This window comes from Cydia amplana, chromosome 18 (assembly GCF_948474715.1).
Source record: "Cydia amplana chromosome 18, ilCydAmpl1.1, whole genome shotgun sequence".
Classification (NCBI taxonomy): domain Eukaryota; kingdom Metazoa; phylum Arthropoda; class Insecta; order Lepidoptera; family Tortricidae; genus Cydia; species Cydia amplana.
In genome coordinates, this window is record NC_086086.1 from 13065416 (window position 1) to 13088490 (window position 23075).

Genomic DNA, 23075 nt, shown 5'->3' on the forward strand with positions numbered 1-23075 from the left:
TATTATGTATTATAATAATATGCCTTTATACAACGATTCAAGCCCCGCACTCAAAAAAATGTTTGACCTCCATACAAATTTTCAACCCCTTTTTTACCAACTTGAGGGAAGAATTTTCAACAATGCCGAAATTACTTTTCTTGTATTCTAATAATATGTCTTTATACAAAGATTCAAGTCCCGCACACAAAAATGTTTGATCTCCATACAAACTTTCAACCCCTTTTTCACCACCTTCGGGGATGAATTTTCAAAAACGCTGAAATAACTTTTCTTGTATTCTAATAATATGCCTTTATACAAAGGTTCAAGTCCCGCACTAAAAAAAAATTTTTGATCTCCATACAAACTTTCAACCCCTATTTAATCCCTTTCAAGGGATGAATTTTTAAAAACGCTGAAATTACTTTTCTTGTATTCTTATAGTATGCCCTTGTACAAAGATTCAAGTCCCGCACTCAAAAAAATATTTGATGTGCATACAAACTTTCAACCCCTTTTTCACCACCTTGAGGGATGAATTTTCCAAAACGCTGAAATTAGTTTTCTTCTCTTTTATTATAATACCTTTTTACGAAGTTTCAAGTTCCTAGCTTACAATAAAATTTGAACCCCAAGACAAACTTTCATCCCCTTTTTAACCCCCTTAGGGGATGAATTTCCAAAAAACGTCCCATAGCTTTTTTTGTAATCGGCTATTATGCCTTTCTAAGAAGTTTCAAAGCATTTGTAATGGATTCAAACTTTCAACCCCTTTTTAACCATTTTATGGCATGAATTTTTAAAAACGCTGAAATCACTTTTCTTGTATTCTAATAATATGCCTCTGTACAAAGATTCAAGCCCGTTCTCACAAAAATGTTTGAACTCCATACAAAATTTCAACCCCTTTTTCACCACCTTGAGATATAAATTTTCAAAAACGCTGAAATTTTTTTTTTTCGTTTTAATACCTTTTTATGAAGTTTCAAGTTCCTAGCTTAAAATAAAATTTGTACCCTGTACAAACTTTCAACCCCTTTTTAAACCTGTTAGGGGATGAATTTTACAAAACGCTGAAATTACTTGTATTATCTTCTAATAATATCCTCAAATACAAAGATTCAAGTCCCGCGCTCGAAAAAATTTTTGATATCCATACAAACTTTCAACCCCTTTTTCGTCACCTTAGGGGGATGAATTTTCAAAAACACTGAAATTAGTTTTCTTGTGTTTAAATTTAATATCTTTTTGCAAATTTTCAAGTTCCTACCTTAAAATAAAATTTGCACCCCAAGACGAACTTTCATCCCCTTTTTAAATCCCTTAGGGGTTTGAACTTCCAAAAACGTTGCAATTACCTTATTTTGTAATCGGCTATCATGCCTTTCTAAGAAGTTTCAAAGCATTTGTTATGGATTCAAACTTTTAACCCCTTTTTTACCACTTTACGGGATGAATTTTCAAAAACGCAGAAATTTGTTTTCTTGTATTTTAATAATATATCTTTTTACGAACTTTCAAGTACCTAGCTTAAAATAAAATTTGAACCACATACAAACTTTCAACCTCTTTTTAACCCTGTTAGGGGATGAATTTTACAAAACGCTGAAATCACTTTTCCTGTCTTTTCATTATATCCCCAAATACAAAGATTCCAGTCCCGCGCTCGAAAAAATGTTTGATATCCATACAAACTTTCAACCCTTTTTTCACCACCTTAGGGGATGAACTTTCAAAAACGCTGAAATTAGTTTTCTTGCATTTTAATAATATATCTTTTTACGAACTTTCAAGTACCTAGCTTAAAATAAAATTTGAACCACATACAAACTTTCAACCTCTTTTTAACCCTGTTAGGGGATGAATTTTACAAAACGCTGAAATTACTTTTCCTGTCTATTAATAATATCCCCAAATACAAAGATTCCAGTCCCGCGCTCGAAAAAATGTTTGATATCCATACAAACTTTCAACCCTTTTTTCACCACCTTAGGGGATGAATTTTCAAAAACGCTGAAATTATTTTTCTTGTATTTTAATAATATATCTTTTTACGAACTTTCAAGTACCTAGCTTAAAATAAAATTTGAACCACATACAAACTTTCAACCTCTTTTTAACCCTGTTAGGGGATGAATTTTACAAAAGGCTGAAATTACTTTTCTTGTCTTTTATTAACATCCCCAAATACAAAGATTCAAGTCCCGCGCTCGAAAAAATGTTTGATATCCATACAAAATTTCAACCCTTTTTTCACCACCTTAGGGGATGAATTTTCAAAAACGCTGAAATTAGTTTTCTTGTATTTAAATTTAATATCTATTTGCAAAGTTTCAAGTTCCTAGCTTAAAATGAAATTTGCACCCCAAGACGAACTTTCATCCCCTTTTTAACCCCCTTAGGGGTTGAATTTCCAAAAACGTCGCATTTACTTTATTTTGTAATCGGCTATTATGCCTTTCTAAGAAGTTTCAAAGCATTTGTAATGGATTCAATCTTTCAACCCCTTTTTAACCCTGTTAGGGGATGAATTTTCAAAAACGCTGAAATTACTTTTCTTGTCATATAATAATATCCCCATATACAAAGTTTCAAGTCCCACACTCACAAAAATATTTGATCTCCATACAAACTTTCAACCCTTTTTTCACCACCTTAGGGGATGAATTTTCTAAAACGCTGAAAGTATTTTTTTTGTATTTTAATAATATATCTTTTTACGGACTTTCAAGTACCTAGCTTAAAATAAAATTTGAACCACATACAAACTTTCAACCTCTTTTTAACCCTGTTAGGGGATGAATTTTACAAAAGGCTGAAATTACTTTTCTTGTCTTTTAATAATATCCCCAAATACAAAGATTCAAGTCCCGCGCTCGAAAAAATGTTTGATATCCATACAAACTTTCAACCCTTTTTTCACCACCTTAGGGGATGAATTTTCAAAAACGCTGAAATTAGTTTTCTTGTATTTAAATTTAATATCTATTTGCAAAGTTTCAAGTTCCTAGCTTAAAATGAAATTTGCACCCCAAGACGAACTTTCATCCCCTTTTTAACCCCCTTAGGGGTTGAATTTCCAAAAATGTCGCATTTACTTTATTTTGTAATCGGCTATTATGCCTTTCTAAGAAGTTTCAAAGCATTTGTAATGGATTCAATCTTTCAACCCCTTTTTAACCCTGTTAGGGGATGAATTTTCAAAACCGCTGAAATTACTTTTCTTGTCATATAAGAATATCCCCATATACAAAGTTTCAAGTCCCACACTCACAAAAATATTTGATCTCCATACAAACTTTCAACCCCTTTTTCACCACCTTGGGGGATGAATTTTCAAAAACGCTGAAATTAGTTTTCTTGTTTTTTAATATAATACATTTTTACAAAGTTTTAAATTCCTAGCTTAAAATAAAACTTGTACCCCATACAACCTTTCATCCCCTTTTTAACCCCCTTAGGGGTTGAATTTTTCAAAATCGCTTCTTATCTCTTGTACACTTTATAAATGCAACCTAGTGTGCAAATTTCAACTTTCTAGCTTTTGTAGTTTCGGCTCTGCGTTGATGAATCAGTCAGTCAGTCAGTCAGTCAGGACACTTGCATTTATATATATAGATTTAGGTGTTTTGTACGGAAACTTTATTTATTTATTGTAAACTGCAATTAAAACATTATATTACATTTAAATCAAATCAACAAATTTACAAATTACAATGTGAATGTTGGTAAAATGATAGGTACGAGTAGGTGGATCCAATGTGTAGAAATATTTTCTTCTCCGATATTTTATTTAGATCTAAAAAAATTGAGTGTAAAATTGAGAAATGTTACTTGTTGAATGACATTCAAAAAATTCCACCATATACAACCATATTTCTTGTGTGTAATCCTATCTGGGAGTCTAGCCAAGATGTCAATCGTTGATACTCGTAGAAAACGCCTATCGAAACTTAAATAATGTAAGGAAGTAGTCACGTGACTTTTCGTAGCATTTGTCATCCCGATACATTATTTCTTTTCGTTGGCGTTTATCGTAGTACGATTGTCATAGCAGTAAGTTACGCAGACGTTAGCGTTTATGTCAGTTTAACTCTGCTGCTAAGACAGTCGTGGTAAGGCTACCTACTGATTAAGTTTCTAGAGCGACATTCACATTCTATCTGTTAATGATTTGACATGGATAATATTTTCACAATACGCATTTGCAAACTATATCATATCAAAACAATATCAATAACAGATTCTTTAAATCTTGAACGCTGCATCAGCGCGGTCGAGCGAGCGGATCGGTATCCAGATTTTGCAATCTGAACTTGATTTGAATATTCTCTGTAACTTAGATGTGTGTGCTACAAGTGTCCCAATAGGATATTAGCACTTTAACCTTTATGCAACAGAGTGTAAGCCAATACAACAACAATGGTGACTCGATTTTCACTCGATGCGCAACACCAGTCCACTATAGTCCAGTGGTTCTTAATAACCTTTCAGTGATAAGGCGTCTCGTCAAAATTTATTTTATGCTACTTTTTTGCGGACTATAGTATTTTTCAAACAGGAAGGAGAAACGCTGATAGATGTCATCTCCATACAATTTATAACCTAAAAACGTCAACAAACTGTCAACCGGGACATATTGAAGGGGGAGGGAAGAGGACGCTAGTGTGCGTAAAACACCATACCCAAAGGTATCATACTACATTCTTTTCACGCTGGCTATAATTTGTTTGTCTTCCCCATACATTAGAATAAAGGATGACTTACGTTAGACCGGGCCGTGTCCGGACCGGAGCTTCCGGCGGTTCGTTTTCTATGGAAAGCATCACGTGATCAACTGTCATCTGTCATAGAAAAGTAAGCGCCGGAAGCTCCGGCCCGGACACGGCCCGGTGTGTGTAGTCGAGATGAACACGCAATTACAACACGCAATTACAAATTTACCTACTAGGTACCAACAAATATTAAACAAGCAAATAGTATACTGACTCTATTTATAAAACGATTACACATCAATAAATATAGAAATAGGTATCATTTAAGTTTTTTGTAGGTATATAAACTATGTGATATTAACATGCATATTTAGTCAGTGATAAATTGATAATGATAAAATTAGAATGCTTGACCATGCTAGAAAACAAAGAAGACCAACTAAAAGAAGACTCACGATCACTTTTCGTTACGTTTTGAAATTCAATCTCGGGTATTTTTTCAAAAATAGTTTTAAACCTCGTTTAACCAAGATTTACCGCAGGTTTAGGGCAGTTACTACTTGTTTAGGTTTTAAGGTTCCTCTGTCACTTGCAACAGATGGCGTTATATAGAATAGCCACTCCTATACAAAGAGTGCAACCTTCTATGAAGCACCATAACATCTCCTACATCGCGCTAACGGAGTTCCGAATATCAGTTGTATAAATACAACTCCTAGCAAACTCTCATCGGACTTCTGTCCCCAGGCTAACGCCCGCCTGGGGAGACCACTTTATTTTGTACTACTTGCGTCACGCCTATAAGGCAAGATGCTCTGTGCGAGTAATGAGTAATGACATCTAATAATCAAAACTGCGCGTTTTCCCAGAGATAAAAGCTAGCTAGATCGATTTTTCGCCCCCAAAAACCCCCATATAGCAAATTTAAAGGAAATCGTTAGAGCCATTTTCGAGATCTCCGAAATATACGAGTATATATAAATAAATACATAAATATATAAGAATTGCTCGTTTAAATGTATAAGATGTTAGGGTTAGGTATTTTAAGTCCGAATACGCGTTCCGTTCGATCATCCTTCATACACGTGAATGGAAAGGCTGTTATATCTATTGCCTAAGATAGTTTCATATGAATCTAGTTTAAAATAGATATCGGCACGACTCATTTAACTAAATGATAATCACGTATCGAGATAAATATACCAATACGAGTGATTCATACTAATACAAAGTCAAACAATGAATGCGTGAAATTCCGTATTAAAAAAATCTATTTAATCAAAAGATTCGGTATTAATTTTAATAATGGATGAATTATATGCCAGATGAATACAATATCACACAAAATGCTGCCGAAAATTTTATTTCTAATTCCAGCTAAAAACATAACAATATATTTACAGGTACCTACCTACATTAAAAAAACACTACTAATAATTATTCCTTATATTCCAGCTATTATCGCTGACTGTATTCTTTTTTGACAGTCATCAAGACGTTTACAATGAGCCCTAACTTAATGACTACCTACTTTTAGTTTCTATATTTGGAATATAAATGTAATTGCACGCCATCATGAAAAGTTTCAGAGAAAATCTGACACACATTCACAAGAACCCGCCACCAAAAAGCCGATCCCATAAAATAGAAGTTCTTTCTCACTTTAAAACGACACGCTGAAATTAAGTTCGTATGTGTTGTATTAGTACTTTTTGAATGTTCATGGCAAATTTCATGATATTTAAGCATGTCGTTATAAAAAACCCGGCCAAGAGAAAGTCGGACTCGCGTTCCAAGGGTTCCGTACATTTAGTCCGACTCACGCTTGACTGTCCTGCACATTTCTAATAGGATTTCCTGTCATCTATAGGTAAAGAACTATTATGTGTACCTATTTTTTTCAAAATTTTAGTCCCGGAGATAAGGGGGGGGGGGGGGGGGTGGAATGGTCGGACGGACAGAGGTACGAGTGATCCTATACGAGTTCCGGTTTTCCCTTTTGAGGTACGGAACCCTCATTAGAGTGTAACCTCGATGCAGATGCAGCGGCTAGGTAAACTATTTCAGTATATGACAAGTATGACATGCGTATAGGTATTTAAGATTGAGAAGTATTACATACATACAAACACAATTTACAGACAGAGAATACAACCAGGGCTATAACCGCGAAAATCGAAGTTCGCACATTGCGGGCATCTGTCTCCGTCTCTCTAATTACACCTTCACTGGAGTAAAAGAGAAAGATCCCCGCAATTTGCGAATTTCGGTTTTCGCGGTAGCCCCTCTGGATGTTTTTGGGGCATTCAGTAAAATGTTTTATTATTCTAGCACGTGCCTAACAAAGCTGTTTACCATTATGATCTTGATTTTAAAAGGTACCTGGGCGTTTTTTTTAAGTTGTCCCCTACACTTTTTTTTAAATTTGGGATTTTTTATGTTATTTCTGCTCAGAATCACGAGCTCTTTCTATCCTAATAGGAGAAAAAAAGTGTCCTAAGGTTTTTATTTTCCATTCCGTCACCATTTTTCATAGACTTTGTATGGCGGTCGCGGAATAGAAAGACCGAAAAATGTATGTAAATTTTGGGATACTTTTTTTTCTCCTATTAGGATAGAAAGAGCTCGTGATTCTGAGTAGAAATAACATAAAAATCCCAAATTTGAAAAAATAAAGTGTAGGGGACAACTTTAAAAAAAAAACGCCCACCTAACGATAATGTAAAACTAATTAAATTATGTAAATATACAATTAATTGAGTTTTAGTTCAAAGTTATTAATGAAATTTCCCAAAATATTCGCTTGATCATTCGCAATTACTGAGGATGTTTGGACAAAATAACTTTTTAATGATAAAACTTATGATGGCAGGACAACCTTGATACATTCTGTGTGGAGTGGCGGGAGTGTGCATTGGACAGAGCCAAGTGGCGGAAAAGAGGGGAGCAGTGAAAGCATATAACTGGAAACCGCCTTTGGGAACATTACCGTTCAAATTCTCGGGCCAAATTAGCACACATACACAATTACGCCTACATTTAAATAAGACGATACGTTTACAGAGCCTGTCTCTATTACACTAACGTACACAGCTAAGTGTAGATGAAATGCATATAATGTCAATAACTACCAATCAGCGACATTAATCCGCTAATAACCTTCTTGCTGTACGTACTGGCCGCTGAGAATTCGCGGTTCATATTTGATTAGAATATGACTTGGACAGGGATAGGTTTATGCCATACATTGAAGAACCAGTCAAATAATTCACGTATAATAATTTAATGCAGATTAAAAGATAACTACTTAGTTAAAATGTTGTTATGAAATTAAATGACAGACTAACTCAACATAATTAAATATTCATTGTTGTATAAATGTATTCCGCTATAATAAGTATTTTGTATATTTTATTATCAATCTGTATGGCAGTGCGAAGTCACGTTCAGAGCCCGTACCATGAGTCACTGACAGTGTCAAAACTGACATTTACGCTATCGAGAACGTAATTTACTTTCTATACATCTCGTTTGCACTAATATGCGAGTACGAGCGAGATGTATAGAAAGTAAATTACGTTCTCGACGGCGTTTGTCAGTGCCAAACTGATGGTAGCCGTACTGGTATAGTCTGTCCGTTTTTCTAAGATCAAGTACGCCATAGTAAATGTATGGCGAACTTGATCTTAGAAATCGGACAGGCTATACAGCCTGCAAAATTTACATGGGTAGGTACACGAATCGGGTCAAAAACATTTGAACAGGCGGAGTCACAATAAATCCCCACTTTCAGTTCCAATGGAAATATTTTATATGTATATAGCCGGTCAAGCAAGTTTGTCAGTAGAAAAAGTCGCATAATTACAATTTTGTATGGGACCATAACCGTTCGCGCGCTTACATTTTCTAAATTCGCCGCTCTTTTCTACTGACGGAAATGGCTTGAGAGAGAACCTACATATATGTGACAGTAGAGGGTGGATTAAAATGATCAACATTTTGAGATAATGTGTGTATTTGTTAAATTAATTCAGTGAAAGCGTGATAGAAAAAAATGTATCTACATATAGGAGACCGGATATGATTATCTCACGGGTTATCTCATGAATAGAACATTATATATCTTGCCAGGCATCCACTCAATTTCATGTCTCTCTAATTGGACAGCTTTTTTCCATAGTTCTCTGCGAATAGCATATTGTGGGAATTTGAATGGAAAGTAATGTAAAATGACAATACCAAATTTGATTATTAATTTGAAATAACTAGGTAGTTTTTTTATAGCTCCATCTCATGAAATAAAAAAGGAAAATACAAATCTGTAAGAAGGAATTTATTACTACATTTATAATTACAGTGGAATCCGTTTATTATGACTCCGCTTATACTGACCAACCACTTACTATGACGCAATTACTGTGCGAAGTTTGGTTTTCATATGAAATTCTTTGTGACAAAGTCGGATAAGATAACTTCGACCTATAAATACTATTTTTATGGAATTATGTCCGGTTATACTGACAAATTCGCTGGTTTTCGTGGCCGGCCCCACATCTTTCCCTGCGAGGACGTCTGTGGCGTTTAAATTGTTTTAGTTTTTACTCTCGGTGAAAGTTGATAATTGGTATAAGGTTAATAAAACTCATCTCTCACAAAATTGTTTGAGATTAATTTGGAAAAAATAAAATAAAAAGTTTATCAACTATGCTTTATATGACATCCGCTTAGTATGACATGTTTGTTACTTCCCTTCAATGTCATTATAAGCGGATTCTACTGTATATAGAAAATACCTAAACCAATCATAAGTTAATAAAATAGTCTACTTCATTTGGCATAAAACCATCCCTATTATCCTCGCAATTTAAAAAGTCGTATGTTGTTATGAAAGTCGTATGCAGTTGTTACGTTTTAGCTTAGCACGGTAGTATTGAAAAAATGTCGTCATGTTTATTCCAAATTTTACTGAAGTTATCTGTTTACTACAAGTGAAAAGTGATTCCACTGTCCTTGATATGAACTAAAACAACTTCTGCACCACTTCACGACACATGAAGACATTTTTAATTACAAAAAAACGTAGTTTTTATAAACCAATTTAGCCATCCGTCACTGACTGTCATCTCGGCCGCACTGAAGTTGCCAATCGAACACTCTGTAAGCACCGCCTACAATCGAATACTTTACGTTGGGTCATAATTGAGCGGACAGAATACTTCCATGGTTTATATGCGTTCACTGGAGGGGAGGCCTTTGCCCAGCAGTTTGACACATTAAATAGGCTAATTAAAAAAATATATGACAAAACACAACACGGCATTGTTTAGGTACATGTGAGTTAGGTATACGTACAAAATAAACAATACCTACCCTACGACCTTGTTAAGCATATTTCGACAATAATTCACTTATTAGAAGTAATGTGCTTTAAAAATATGACTGAATATGGAAAATGACTTCATCGATAATTTTGTTAATTTATGTGCATTCTATGTAAGATTTTAGGTGGTTCATCTTTAAAAATAAGCAGTCAATCCGAATACATCGCTTAATAAACAAACGTAGTCAGGACCATACTAGGAGTAGTATAGGACCGATAGAAAAGGTAAAAAAACCGGCCAAGTGCTAGTCGGACTCGCGCACGGAGGGTTCCGCACCATCAACAAAAAATAGAGCAAAAAATCGTGTTTGTTGTATGGGAGCCCCCCTTAAATATTTATTTTATTTTATTTTTAGTATTTGTTGTTATAGCGGCAACAGAGATACATCATTTGTGAAAATTTCAACTGTCTAGTTATCGCGGTTCATGAGATACAGCCTGGTGACAGACGGACGGACGGACGGACAGCGAAGTCTTAGTAATAGGGTCCCGTTTTTTACTCTTTGGGTACGGAACCCTAAAAAGGTAAGCAAGTATATGTATGACATAATTTGAAATATGTTATGTTTAACCTAATATTATCGCAAATTCTAATCTACTCCTAAATTTAATATTTGGAAATTGGAATAATTTTGGTGTATAAATTTACAATCATAATGTGCGTGATTATGAAGTAATAAACGTAATAGTTTTATTTAAACTATTTTCGAATTCTATCTATCGGACCAGACTGTAGGGTACTTCCGATTATTTATGTCTTTATTTTGTAGTTAATTACAATAAATATTGTTTTCTTACCTATAACTCAAGTCTAACACTTCAAAGTTAAACACAGACGAGTACATCCCAGCCAGGAAAACCGGTATCAAAATTAAAAAATAATTCCATATGTTAAACTTTTTAAACGGTCCCAAATCGTGTAAAATATCGTCCACTGTCACTTCATTCTGTTTCTTCTCTGGATCCATTGTTCAAATAAAAACAAACAAACACACAACAGTCACAAATTTAAGCTCAGTCTAATTAAATTTTGTCGTAAACCAAGTCGAAAACATAATTGTATAAATTAAGTTTTTCTCAAGTGATTATATTATTTATTGTTGTCACGTTTAAATTATTATTTGAAACGTTAACCGTTTATTTATTTAACGTTACAATTTGAACCGGTAACGTGCGTTCGCGCCGGTCGGTCACCGGGCCGAAAGTGCGCGCGCATAACCGCGCGTAGGTTTATGACGTTTGTCGCGCGCCTAATTGTCTACGATATCGATTGCAATAAAAAGCGAAATTTCTTTAGTACTAGGTGGTAAAGTTATACTTTCTCACAGAGTACCTACCTAATAAAATTTTATCTTTTATATTTATGTAAAGTCCGTATAACGCAACGTAGTAGTGACAGTATAAAATCATAAATCATTGCATTGAGATAAAGCCTAACGACTGGTCAGGTAAGTGTATTGCCGACAGTACCTACTTAATACCTTACACAGTAGATTAAGGAAGATTGTTGAGTGCTACCGTTCGCCAACAAACTGTCATGCAGTTTGGCGAAAGAAGATGTGTACTTAATGTATTGCTGTGTATTTTTTTATTGAGTAAATAATAATAATAGTTTCTACATGACAAACTTGTCTTAAAGGGCCTCTGCGCTGTTGGCTTCGGCCCCACGCATGCCTCCCAAAGGTCCGGGACCCCATGGTCCCGAGATATGGTAAAGACATACACATAATATATAATAAATTATAATCAACACATAATAACTATATAAATTTCATGTCTGATACGTGTCTGTAATTATTATAGTTAATTACGATAGTAGTGCGAAAAATAGGAGAAACTAGGAAGACCTTTGTGCCAATTTCTGCTAGGTATAGGTATATGAACATTTTGCAAAAAACGAAACGACAAAAAATATAATATGTAAATTTCGAACCTGTAGAGGAGAACATCCGCACGTACGAAAGCATTTTTGCTCAACTTGAAACGGAGACCTTCGCTAACGCTCGGTTAATAAACAATCAATAGGCAAGCACACAACAAAATTTTTCAAACTACCCACATTTTGTCTGTATGAGGCAGATGGTTTAGATAGAGAATTAATTTACCCTTTCGCCATAGCTTAGGGGTGTCCAATGGCTTTACGAAATACACAGTCTGCTCGTGTTATCTTCATTGCTGACGAGGGCCACGACTCACCAACAACTGGATATCCTTATATCTAATACACTTAATTGACCGAACGTTAGCGAAGGTCTCGTTTTAAGCTTGGGAAAAAATGCTTTGGTATTTCCGGATGTTCTCTGCAGGCGCTTATGGTATGACCATTGTGACTTCGATGTAAAATAATGACAAATAAGTTTACACGCAGCTTGTTTAACAGTTATTATACGAGTAAGTGGGTTTTTATTTTATATGGAGTGAGTAAATACTCTAAGGTTATTTATTTATCTGTGGTTGTTCAGCAGCGAGTCACCATAGCTCGGCAAGCATTTGAAATGACCCCTTGTCAGCCATCGCCACTAAATCTTGTATGCCTGCTGCCCGGACAGCTACAGTTTAATTGCGAATTCCTATATTCGCGTTCCCTTACGCGATCTAACGCTTCGCTTGTTTAGTGCCAATGTGATTTACTATACGCAGTAGCGGAATAACACCGACGTTCGTAACGCGGGGTTGAAGGGTCAGTAAATTTGATGTAAATTTGAATTTATAGGTTAAATCCAATAATCCAATAGGTATGTGTAAATAGTTTAAATAATTTTACGGTTTAGAGTCACTCGCGCGGACATGTTGTAAATTATTCAATGTTAGTACATATGTCTCACAACAGTTTAAATTCGATGTGTAAATAGTAATAGGGAATAGTATAGGTTTGACCGCAGAATGATACGTTACGATTTCTGACGTAATAATGAATAGTAGAAAATCCATATTCACAAATTCCACGTTTACGAATAAACGTCGTACTGTCCACTACATTATCATTATTGTTTATTGGGGACCCAACACCACTCGGGCCCCAAGTCAACCTCTCCTGCTCGTGGTATACCCTGCCTGCATACCCTGTTGAACGTCGAACGAGGCTCTGACGACCCACCAACCAGCACCACCACCAGCGGACCAGCGTGGTGGGCTTACGGTCTGCATCTGACGGAGGCCTAGCACAGTGGGACACAATATATTATAGGCTATAACTTATAAAAATAATAATATAAAAACGGGGAATTCCACAAAAATACTTTGTCAGAGACTTTACGCTTAATAGGATCTACTTATAACTTACCTGCTGCTACTTATACCTGCAGACCTTTAATATCGTCGCATTCAAATCTAAGTTATCAAACGTCATCATGACCAGCTATCGGCTACTTGGCTTAATGAAAAGGGTTAAAAAATAACGTCACGTACGTCACTCGTCACTTTTATGGAATGCCCAAAAAGAGGAAAAAAATAGGTAAAGTCAAGTAAGGTAAATGCAATGGGATTATTGCGTCTCTCCGTTCTTTCTCGAATACGATTGGTCGAAACGCCCTCTACTATACTAGTAATAAAGCCAAGCTACTTACTTGGAAATGAAACGTTGCATTCTCCAATACGATTGGGCGTTTCGACCAATCGTATTGGAGAAATAACGGAGAGACGCAATAACCCCATAGTTGCATTTACCTCACTTGACCTTAACAGAACCTTAGACACCTTTTTATCATTTATTTGTATTGTTTTCCTAGTATTTGTTGCACCTTAAGACGCTAAAACCTTGCGCTTGTTTAAAAGCAGATATTTTACTCGAACACATTAAAATTCAATTCAAAACTGAAAAGTTAAAAGATTTATAAACTTTCCTATCCGCCTTTAAATTATGTAACCAGCCTCATCTTTCCCACATCAGCCGATATCAAACTATCGGATCCGCGTTACGGAAATGTGCTTCTAATGCCATTGGATCGCAATTTGGCTGAAGTTCATAGAAGCCAGCTCGATGCAAGAAAAATATCCTAGATATTGCAATTTGGGAGAGATTGAAAAACGGCTCCAAGACGAAGATGAAAAGTAGAAAATGGTTTAAGTACCTACTTGTTATATTTATGTTGTTTCTGAAAGTGCAAGGACAGAAAGGGTTTTGGCCAGAGAATTTAAGCATGGCGGTCTTCCATGGTGGTCTTACATGGACACACCTCATTCGGTTCTCGTATGCTATTTTATTTTTACTATCATTTTCTTTAATTTAATGAATGTTTTAATTAGGTATACAGGATTTTGACTCCTGGAGACCCTATACATCTCTAAGGATAATTTGATTAACTACTATATATTGTAATCTTTTAGAAATGATGACACTTAGAGACATTTACATCTCTAAATAATTTTAGATTATAGTTTTTGTATCTTTGTTTTTTTTAATACTATTGTTATTGCGTTTTTTGTAATTCGACATTTAGAGACTTTATATACATCTCTATGTTAGTTTGATTTGATATTTACGGCTTAGTTGTATTTTATAATTGTTGATGTGTTTTTTTTTGCTGTATGTAAATTCCATATTGACGTCTAAAAGTGCCCTTGTGGCCTATTTGCTGAATAAATGTTGATATTTGATATTCGGGGGCTAAGATCCACTTCGGGTCGCTGCGCCACAGCAGTAAGTAAAGTGCAGGGAACAACAGTTTACTTATGAATGGAATTCATTCGTAAATGTCGTCAATTAAACGTCTATCAAGTGCAAAACGTATAGGGAACCATTTTAGTAAATAGTAAACTAAATCACGAATGAATATGCTACCTATATAGGTATTGTCCTCTTTATTATCCATTACGTATTTGTCCATGATTTCTGAATCGACAAACTTACCCTATCCTCCTAAGGCCCAGCCTAACCTACCTTTAAATAAAAATCCAAAATTTGCTACTTAATTTTAAATATGTGGTGTAAAAAATACGAGTAAGTATATCTAACCTATTTGTAAGGGGCCTTGACCCCCGCTCCGAGTTTTTCCTGATGCAAAGGCTGTCCATCGCAATACAACGCGGCAACGCAGCGAGCGTGATGGGCACCTTTGCATCAGGGACAGCCCGGGACGGGTTTTAGTAAGTAGTTATCACACCAAAAACATTTTCATGTAAAATGTTGCCAAGACGAAACCAAAGCTACTGTCACATGGACGTAAGGTGTGTGTGTATTTACTATTCATTATTTTTTATAATACAATAGTTCTTGGAGTAACGAAACGGCCAAGCCACATATTTTGACTAAGGTGTAGAGTTTGTGAAGTTAGGGCTTGTAGAGTTAGAAGCTTGGCTCTACAAGAGATCTGATAACTTTTTGTCAGTGCGAGCCTTATGGTTTCGTCTTGGCAACATTTTACATGAAAATGTTTTTGGTGGGATTTCACTTCTTTTTGTAAGTTGCTTCCATCCCCTAATTTAAAGGGTTGCGCGTGTGATTTAAAGTACTATTAAAAATCCTGAAATACGTACCTCGGGGCATCTTTTATACAATCTGCTTTTTACTGATTCCCCATACAAACTTCAACCCTCCTTTTCCCCTAACGCCCTTTTCCACCCCCTTTTCACCCTTACGGGGTGATTTTGGGGTTGAAAACTATTCAATGCCATTCCCCATTACAAAAACTATCTACATACCAAATTTCAACTAAATCGGTTCAGCGGTTATTGATTTCCCATACAAAATTCCACCCCCATTTTCCCCCCCTTAGGGGCAAAAAATTTCAAGTTTTTGAATTATTTTGTAGTTTGTGTACTAATAATATCTTACATACCAAATTTCAGCTTCCTAGGACTTCAGGAAGTACCCTAGAGGTTTTGATGATCAACAGTGAGTGAGTCAGTGACGAAATTGGGGTTTTTTAGATATGAATAAAATCTTAAGTATAAGAGCTATGCAATTGAAATTTTTTATGTTTAATAAGTCCACTATTGACATCATATCGCGAGAATTTTGTTTATCTGGTATAATCCAAACCAAAGTTATGAGGGTTCAAAAAAACGACGAAGCGCTTCGAGAAAAGGTAGGTAGTGCCCTTGCGCTTCGCTTTGCTCGTCTTGGCGGGGGCACTACCGTGCCCCCAGATTTTTTATATTTTTAGTTTGTATTTATATTAAAGTTTTTGCAATAAATGTTGTTTTTTCAACTCTTATTTGTAAGGCTATTTTATAATATTGTCATTAATGTTACAGTAATACAGCATCATTCACATATGTATCATCACACAGATCGCTTTTTAAAGTCTATAAAATATGCTATATGTCCGATTTTCCTGGTAACATACAATAGAATTACAATATATCTGTTCTTAAGACATGTTCTGAATAAGATTACGTTAGACCGCAAGACGCAACGAAATGCCCGATGAATAGAAATAGCAGCCAATTGCAATAGAATGCACCATTGCTCTTACATTATTTATACAAGTACCTACTTACTTCTGGTATAATCTGGCATCTTGACCTACCTAATGCTCCGATGCTAATACATAAGTATATACCTACCTAAAAAGTAGATGAGCCTTAGACCATTTAAAATCGGAAAAATAGCCATTTTAGTGGTCCGGGGTCCATACACATATCCAGAATTAGGTAGAAATATTAAGAGCCAACAGGAGTGGTCATTTCTCCATACAAACGTACTCGACTGTTTCCTCCGTGGGTTTTTAAGCTAGAGCGATGATTTTTTCAACACAGATTAATATTGTCAATATCTGTGTCGGACCGTTTTGCTTTTTTAAATATTTTTGTTTTTTAAGGCGCTAGAGCCCTTCAAAAATGGCCTAATTGACTATGCCGCAATGAGAGGTGTGGTATTCAAAACCGATATCAATTAGCCAAAAAAGCACAACGGTCCGACACAGATAATTACATAATCATTTAGATTTCCAAATTTGGTTACGATTGGTTAAGTTTTGGAGGAGGAAACAGTCGAGTACGAAACCTCGATTTTTGAGATTTTCACGCAGGATTTTTCGCCTTGTCCTTATATCGCACTAGTTTTAGGAGCCGCTTCCGTTAGCGAGACGGGTATATTTACCTAAAATATTTAAATCTCAGCTCCTGTTTCGTCTTAAGATAAATCCTTATTTTTAAAACTATTAAGGGGTTGCAGATACTTTTTCGTTTCGTTGTTTTATCCATGGATCTCTATGGATATTGATGGATATGCTCCTGCAATATGCAAAACACTTATATTGAAATCAAGTTGGTATCATATTTGCCTTTTCTGAATACACCCTTAAGTCCGTTCATTATGACTAATGCACTTCAATAATCTCGGATGCCATTAAGAATTGCAGTTGCAACTTTTACAAAATATAAAGCAGTGATTTTTTATAAATACTCAACAGTATTGTGTTTCCGTTGCACTGTTCCCGTGTTGCGCCACTCCGTGAACTTACTGCGATATCCGATATTGGTTTATATGCGCTAGTGATGTGCAATTTATCGATGGCTTACTGGCTCACACCAATTTTGGTATCTAGCCGCGCACCGCTACGGAAGGGACGCTTGCGCCACCTAATAGGGGTCTTATCTGTCGTACTAGACGTGTTTTGTTAGAGGGGGAATCTTCTGTATCTAGTACTATTATTTATTCTGTGATTATACATAGCTACCTAATATTATGTTAAAGTCCGTCTAACTTTACACCGGCTTGAACAGAGCAGAGACGGTGTCAGCGGTCGGACGGTCGTATTTTCATATAATTATTAATTATAAATATTATTAGATAAAATTAATTTAGAAATCATCACAGATATATTATAATAGATATAACGCATGTACCTAAAGTATTATTGAAAATATTAAATAAACTATTATGAAATTAAAGGTAGGTAGGTATAGAGTACGTACGTGCAAATAAATAATGAATTAATTCAATTCAATTCAATTCAATCATTTATTTCAGACATAAGTACAAGTACAAGCCCATATCATTTGTTAGTAATACAATATAAATTAATCTTAATATGCTAATGTTAGTAAGTACACATTAAATTAGAAATAATAATAATCATTACACAAAAATATCTTATTTAATATAGCAAAGACTGCCACATTCCAAACACTACCGCTGTACGTGCATCAGCATCCAGTGGTGTTGGAACGGGCAGTCTAGCCTCTCGGCCACCACACGTAGCAAACTGTTGGAGCTCCCGCGCAGCCGCCGCATCAGTGAGGCAGTACGCTTACGCATTATAGCGTGAAAACCGTCGGTTCGATGCTCCGCGAACATACCTGATGCACTGCAGAAGCGCGGCAGACCCAACAGTATCCGAAAAGCATTGTTATATTGTACTCTCAAGGTATTGAGAGTACTCTGCGTGTAACTTACCCACAGGCTGCAGGTGTAGAAGCTCTGGCAGTAGGCTTTAAACAATGTTATTTTGACTTCCTTTGTACACCGTGCAAACCTGCGGGCAAGCATATTACAACGCACAGCCATGGAGCGTCTCTCCCTTTCCATGTCCATGCCATCTGAGAGGTCCGCAGTCACCCAGTGGCCCAAGTATTTGAACTCTGACACTTGTTTGAGTTCACTGCCGTACAAATAGACGGGGGGCACCGTCCCAACAGTACCACTACGCGGCTTAAAAACAAGGAGCTCACTCTTGTTTATGTTGTACTTGAGCCCATGTGCAACTGCGTACCTCTCACATATCCCAAGCAGCTTTCTAAGTGCACTAATCGATGGACTCAGCAACACCATGTCATCAGCATAGCTGATGTTATTGATGCTTACGCCATCGATTGAACATCCGACCTTGGCATTGCTGAGTTCACCGATCAATCCGTTCACATATAGGTTGAATAGCTTCGGCGACGTTAGCCCCCCCTGTCGAACACCGCAATTCAACCTATATGCGTCAGAAAATTTGCCTGCCCACCTAACACAGTTTGTTTGGTTGGCATACCAATACTTAAAAAGATGTATTATTTCAGACGGCAGATCTGTCTCACAACACAACTTGTTCCACAACACGTCATACGAGACCATATCGAAAGCCTTCGTTAGATCTAAGAAACACGCATAGACCGGTGTTTTTCTATCCGTGTAGTACCGAACGACGCGCTTGAGGCACAACACCGCTGTTTCTGTCGACAGCCCAGGTTTGAAACCGAACTGCGCATCGTGGAGCTTCAGGTGCTTAGTTAAAAAACCATCAAGCAAGCCGTCCAGTACTTTGGCAACAATGGTGGCTAACGATATAGGTCTGTAGTTGCTTCTGTCAGACTGATCTCCCGTCTTGTTCTTTATAAGTGGGACGACTATTGTGCGCATGAGGTCCCCAGGCAGATATGCATGTCTCAGGCAAATGTTGAACAGCAGCGCTAATACCCTTGGCAGATGAATCCCCGCATGTTGAAGGTGCTCAATGCTCAAGCCGTCATGCCCCGGTGATTTACCTCTGGTCATGTTCTTAATCACTGTCGCAACATCCTTTGCAGTGAAAAGGTGAAGGTGAAGACATTGACTACCAGGAGCGGCATGAGCATCTCCCCATTAAGCCCCACAGTCATCTCAAGAAGGCTTGTGTTGTGTTTTGTTGAAACTTCTTATTTCCAAAAACTTTTTAAATAATTTCCTAAATGTTTTTCTATTTTGTCTTTCACATAAACTTTCCCAAAACTAATACGTATAGTAGTTAATCATGGGGATTTTTAATGATTTGATATAATATGTTATAGTTAGGTATAGAATTGATTACAAGAATTATCGACAAAAACTATCGATACATCGCCCCGCTCTGATTTCGCAAACCTCTTTGTGGGATTGAAACTTTTTGACTCAGAAGGATTGTTATCCACAAAGTGGCTCCAAACGTATGCGCTCAAAACTACGAGAGGAAAGTCTCGAAATCTGTTCCCAACACGATCTGTTCGATATGTGAGAAGTTGCATCGACGTATGGTAAACAAATTTACAAGTAGAGTTAGACCAAGATAAGTCTGCAACGATTTTGATAGCATACACAGTGCAAGTGTCATTTATACGTCACGCTTTCGTAGAAGTACCTATGACGTTTAAAATAGGTAAATATAAAATTTAAATAACTGACACAAGTAGGTACATACCTAACCAATTTAAATCCTTCACTACCTATGATGTATCAACATAAAAAGGTGATAATTTTCACAGGAAAAATATGCGGTTATCAATAAAATTTATAAAATTGGCTTTGCGGTAAACCCCAGATCAAACTGAGACTAGGTACCTGTCACGTTTCCTTAGGTACAGTCAACTGTAGAAGTTTCAAAACAAATTTCATATAAATATTTAAATCCTTGTAACTTTTATATAATGTTTAAAAATTCGATAAAAATCCAACGTATCATAGCTGTGGGGTAAATTGTGTCAAAATATTTTCAATACATAATGTTAATATCCAGAGAGGAAAATGAGGACTACGTTTGTATGAAAAGGCGAAGCAGTGGCGCTAGTGTGCACGTTGACGGGCTCTTAACAAATCACATTTTGATCTCGATCGCTTCAGCATAAAATCTTCTAGGTTTATATGTTTCGTTGTTTTTATTGCAAATTTTGAAAAAAGGAGAACCTATAAATCTAGTTTTTCATTGTGCCAATAACGTAGGTACTAAAAAGTCATGGAGAATGGAAAATATTTAGAAATGGAAAAGCATTTTCTGTTTTTGTATGTATGAGTAGGTACGTGGTATACTTCTCTCATAAGGACCAATCCTGCCAAGGATCTTTTGTTCACGAAATACCGTATTTGGCGTTTTTATGTATATGTAGTTAGACAGACACACGACTACATAGGTAAGAGAATTAGGAGCACTTACGTATTAGGCACATGGGTACGAGGGAAAGTGCTGTCTCATGTATGTACGCGTGCCTAATTCCTGAAGCTACCCGTGTTACCCTGAGGATTAATTTTTCTCAATTAAGAAATAGAATTAGCATAATTTTCGGCCAGGACTCGAAATTACTCTTGTACGTACGTGAGACTCCACAGTCAAACACATGTAGTTTTGTGGAGCTTTGTCCTTAACAAAAAAGTTGTAACTTTTGTGTAATAAATAACTATAATAAAATAAATAAACGTGAGATTCCGTCGCATTGAACGCATTTTGAGTTTTGACTGCCAACAACAATGACAACAATGTTTTTAAAGCGTCAACAACTATAGTTTGGCAAGCCATTTCCGTTAGTCAGAAAAAAAGGCGGCAAATAAAAAAATGTTTGCCAACATAAAAAAGATTAAATTCGCCGCTTTTTTATGCTGTGAAAGTCAGTTTGTCAGAATATTTTTACTCATTCTTTTACTGCAGATATCATTTCATAGTGTTCAGTTTATTAGTAAATAATTTACATAAGTACGTATAGGAAACTATTATACCTAGGTCTTAAACATACTTATTGCGGTATTTGATTGATCGACTGAATTTTTGTAGATACCTACTCTGTAGACAGCAATGTATTGAAAATTTGCATTCAAGTTCCTGAACCGTCAAAATGGGGCTTAAGAGCAGTTGTGGACTTGTTTTATCCAATAAGTAGGTATGTTTTTCAGATAATTCACTTTATAAAATTTTCCATAATATCTTAGTTTAAAAATGTAATAACCTCAAATCGAAAACATCATCATCTTCCTCGCGTTGTCCCGGCATTTTGCCACGGCTCATGGGAGCCTGGGGTCCGCTTGGCAACTAATCCCAGTAATTGGCGTGGGCACTAGTTTTACGAAAGCGACTGCCATCTGACCTTCCAACCCAGAGGGTAAACTAGGCCCGTATTGGGATTAGTCCGGTTTCCTCACGATGTTTTCCTTCAGCGAAAAGCGACTGGTAAATATCAAATGATATTTCGTAAATAAGTTCCGAAAAACTCATTGGTACGAGCCGGGGTTCGAACCCGCGACCTCCGGATTGCAAGTCGCACGCTCTTACCGCTAGGCCACCAGCGCACCTCAAATCGAAAACATCTCATTCAAATATGCCTGAAGGTATATTTAGCCCAAACACCCACATATTTGACCACAAGTGTAGGTTTAATCCCCGGCTCTGTGATTACTCCTTTGAGCAGTCTTGCTCAGTTGGCAACCGCAATGTTTTTTGGAGTGTGAAACCGGCCCCTGCGAACTTTTAGTGTCGCGGAGGTAAGAAGGTACTACTAATCTACGAGTTCTAATTTCAGATTTTATTTAAATAGAGAAAAACGTTACTGCTATAGTGCTGACGCGAGTACTGTTACTGTACAATTTCTTGATCTTGGCAACAACGACACTGCTACACTAATGCAGCTGCAGTTGACATCCGAATGCTAATACAGTGGAAACTGGATAAGTGGAACCTGGGTTAGTGGAAAACCTCTTTAAGTGGACCCAAGTTCTCGGTTCCAGTCCCTTGGCAACGAATTACCTCTATAAGTGGAATTTTGGGACCTCTATAAGCGGAATCCATTTTTTCAAAAATTCATTACTTTTACCTCTGTAACTGGAAGCAGCCGTCTCCGAAACCTCTATGTAGCTTCCAAACGAGGTCGTGCTCACGTCACGACAAAATTACGACAAATCACGTTGGGGGGGGGGGGGGGGGGAGATACAAGGAGACCTCACATGTATTTTTCTATTTTTCTGCGGGGTAAAAAAGTAGCCGATATCACCTCGCTTGATTTGTTCACAACCCCCAAGGAGCTCCTCAGAATTTTCGCGCGATAATACCGATAATTATCATTTAATTTATATTTTTCCCCGTTACAAGTTTCAAGGAAAACATCACGAGGAAACTTGCCTACCTATCTACATAGAGCCTCTGCCTTTTACACGTGGGCGCCTGGTGATTGAAAAAGGGAGCTACGATTAAATAATTTAAATCCAGCAATTCCTTAAAATCCATGTTTCAGGACATGTTTGTCATTCCCTGTGCATCGTATCCGAAGTTCCCGCATCCTCGCGGAGATATCGCGGAGCCGACCTCTTTGTCCGTCGTGAGCGCCCGAAATATTGCACTTCTCTAAAACGTGGCGTA

The 23075-nt window shown here is 36.6% G+C and overlaps 1 protein-coding gene across 1 annotated transcript in view; it reads right to left on the reverse strand.

Moving 5' to 3' along the window:
• Positions 1 to 11087, reverse strand: part of LOC134656319 (organic cation transporter protein-like) — a 48320-nt gene extending 37233 nt beyond the window's left edge. The window contains exon 1 of the mRNA XM_063511830.1: positions 10876 to 11087. Within this exon, the coding sequence (XP_063367900.1) occupies positions 10876 to 11045 (170 nt within the window). The 5' untranslated portion in view covers positions 11046 to 11087. The remainder of the gene's footprint in view (positions 1 to 10875) is intronic.
• Between the last annotated feature and the right edge of the window lie 11988 nt (positions 11088 to 23075).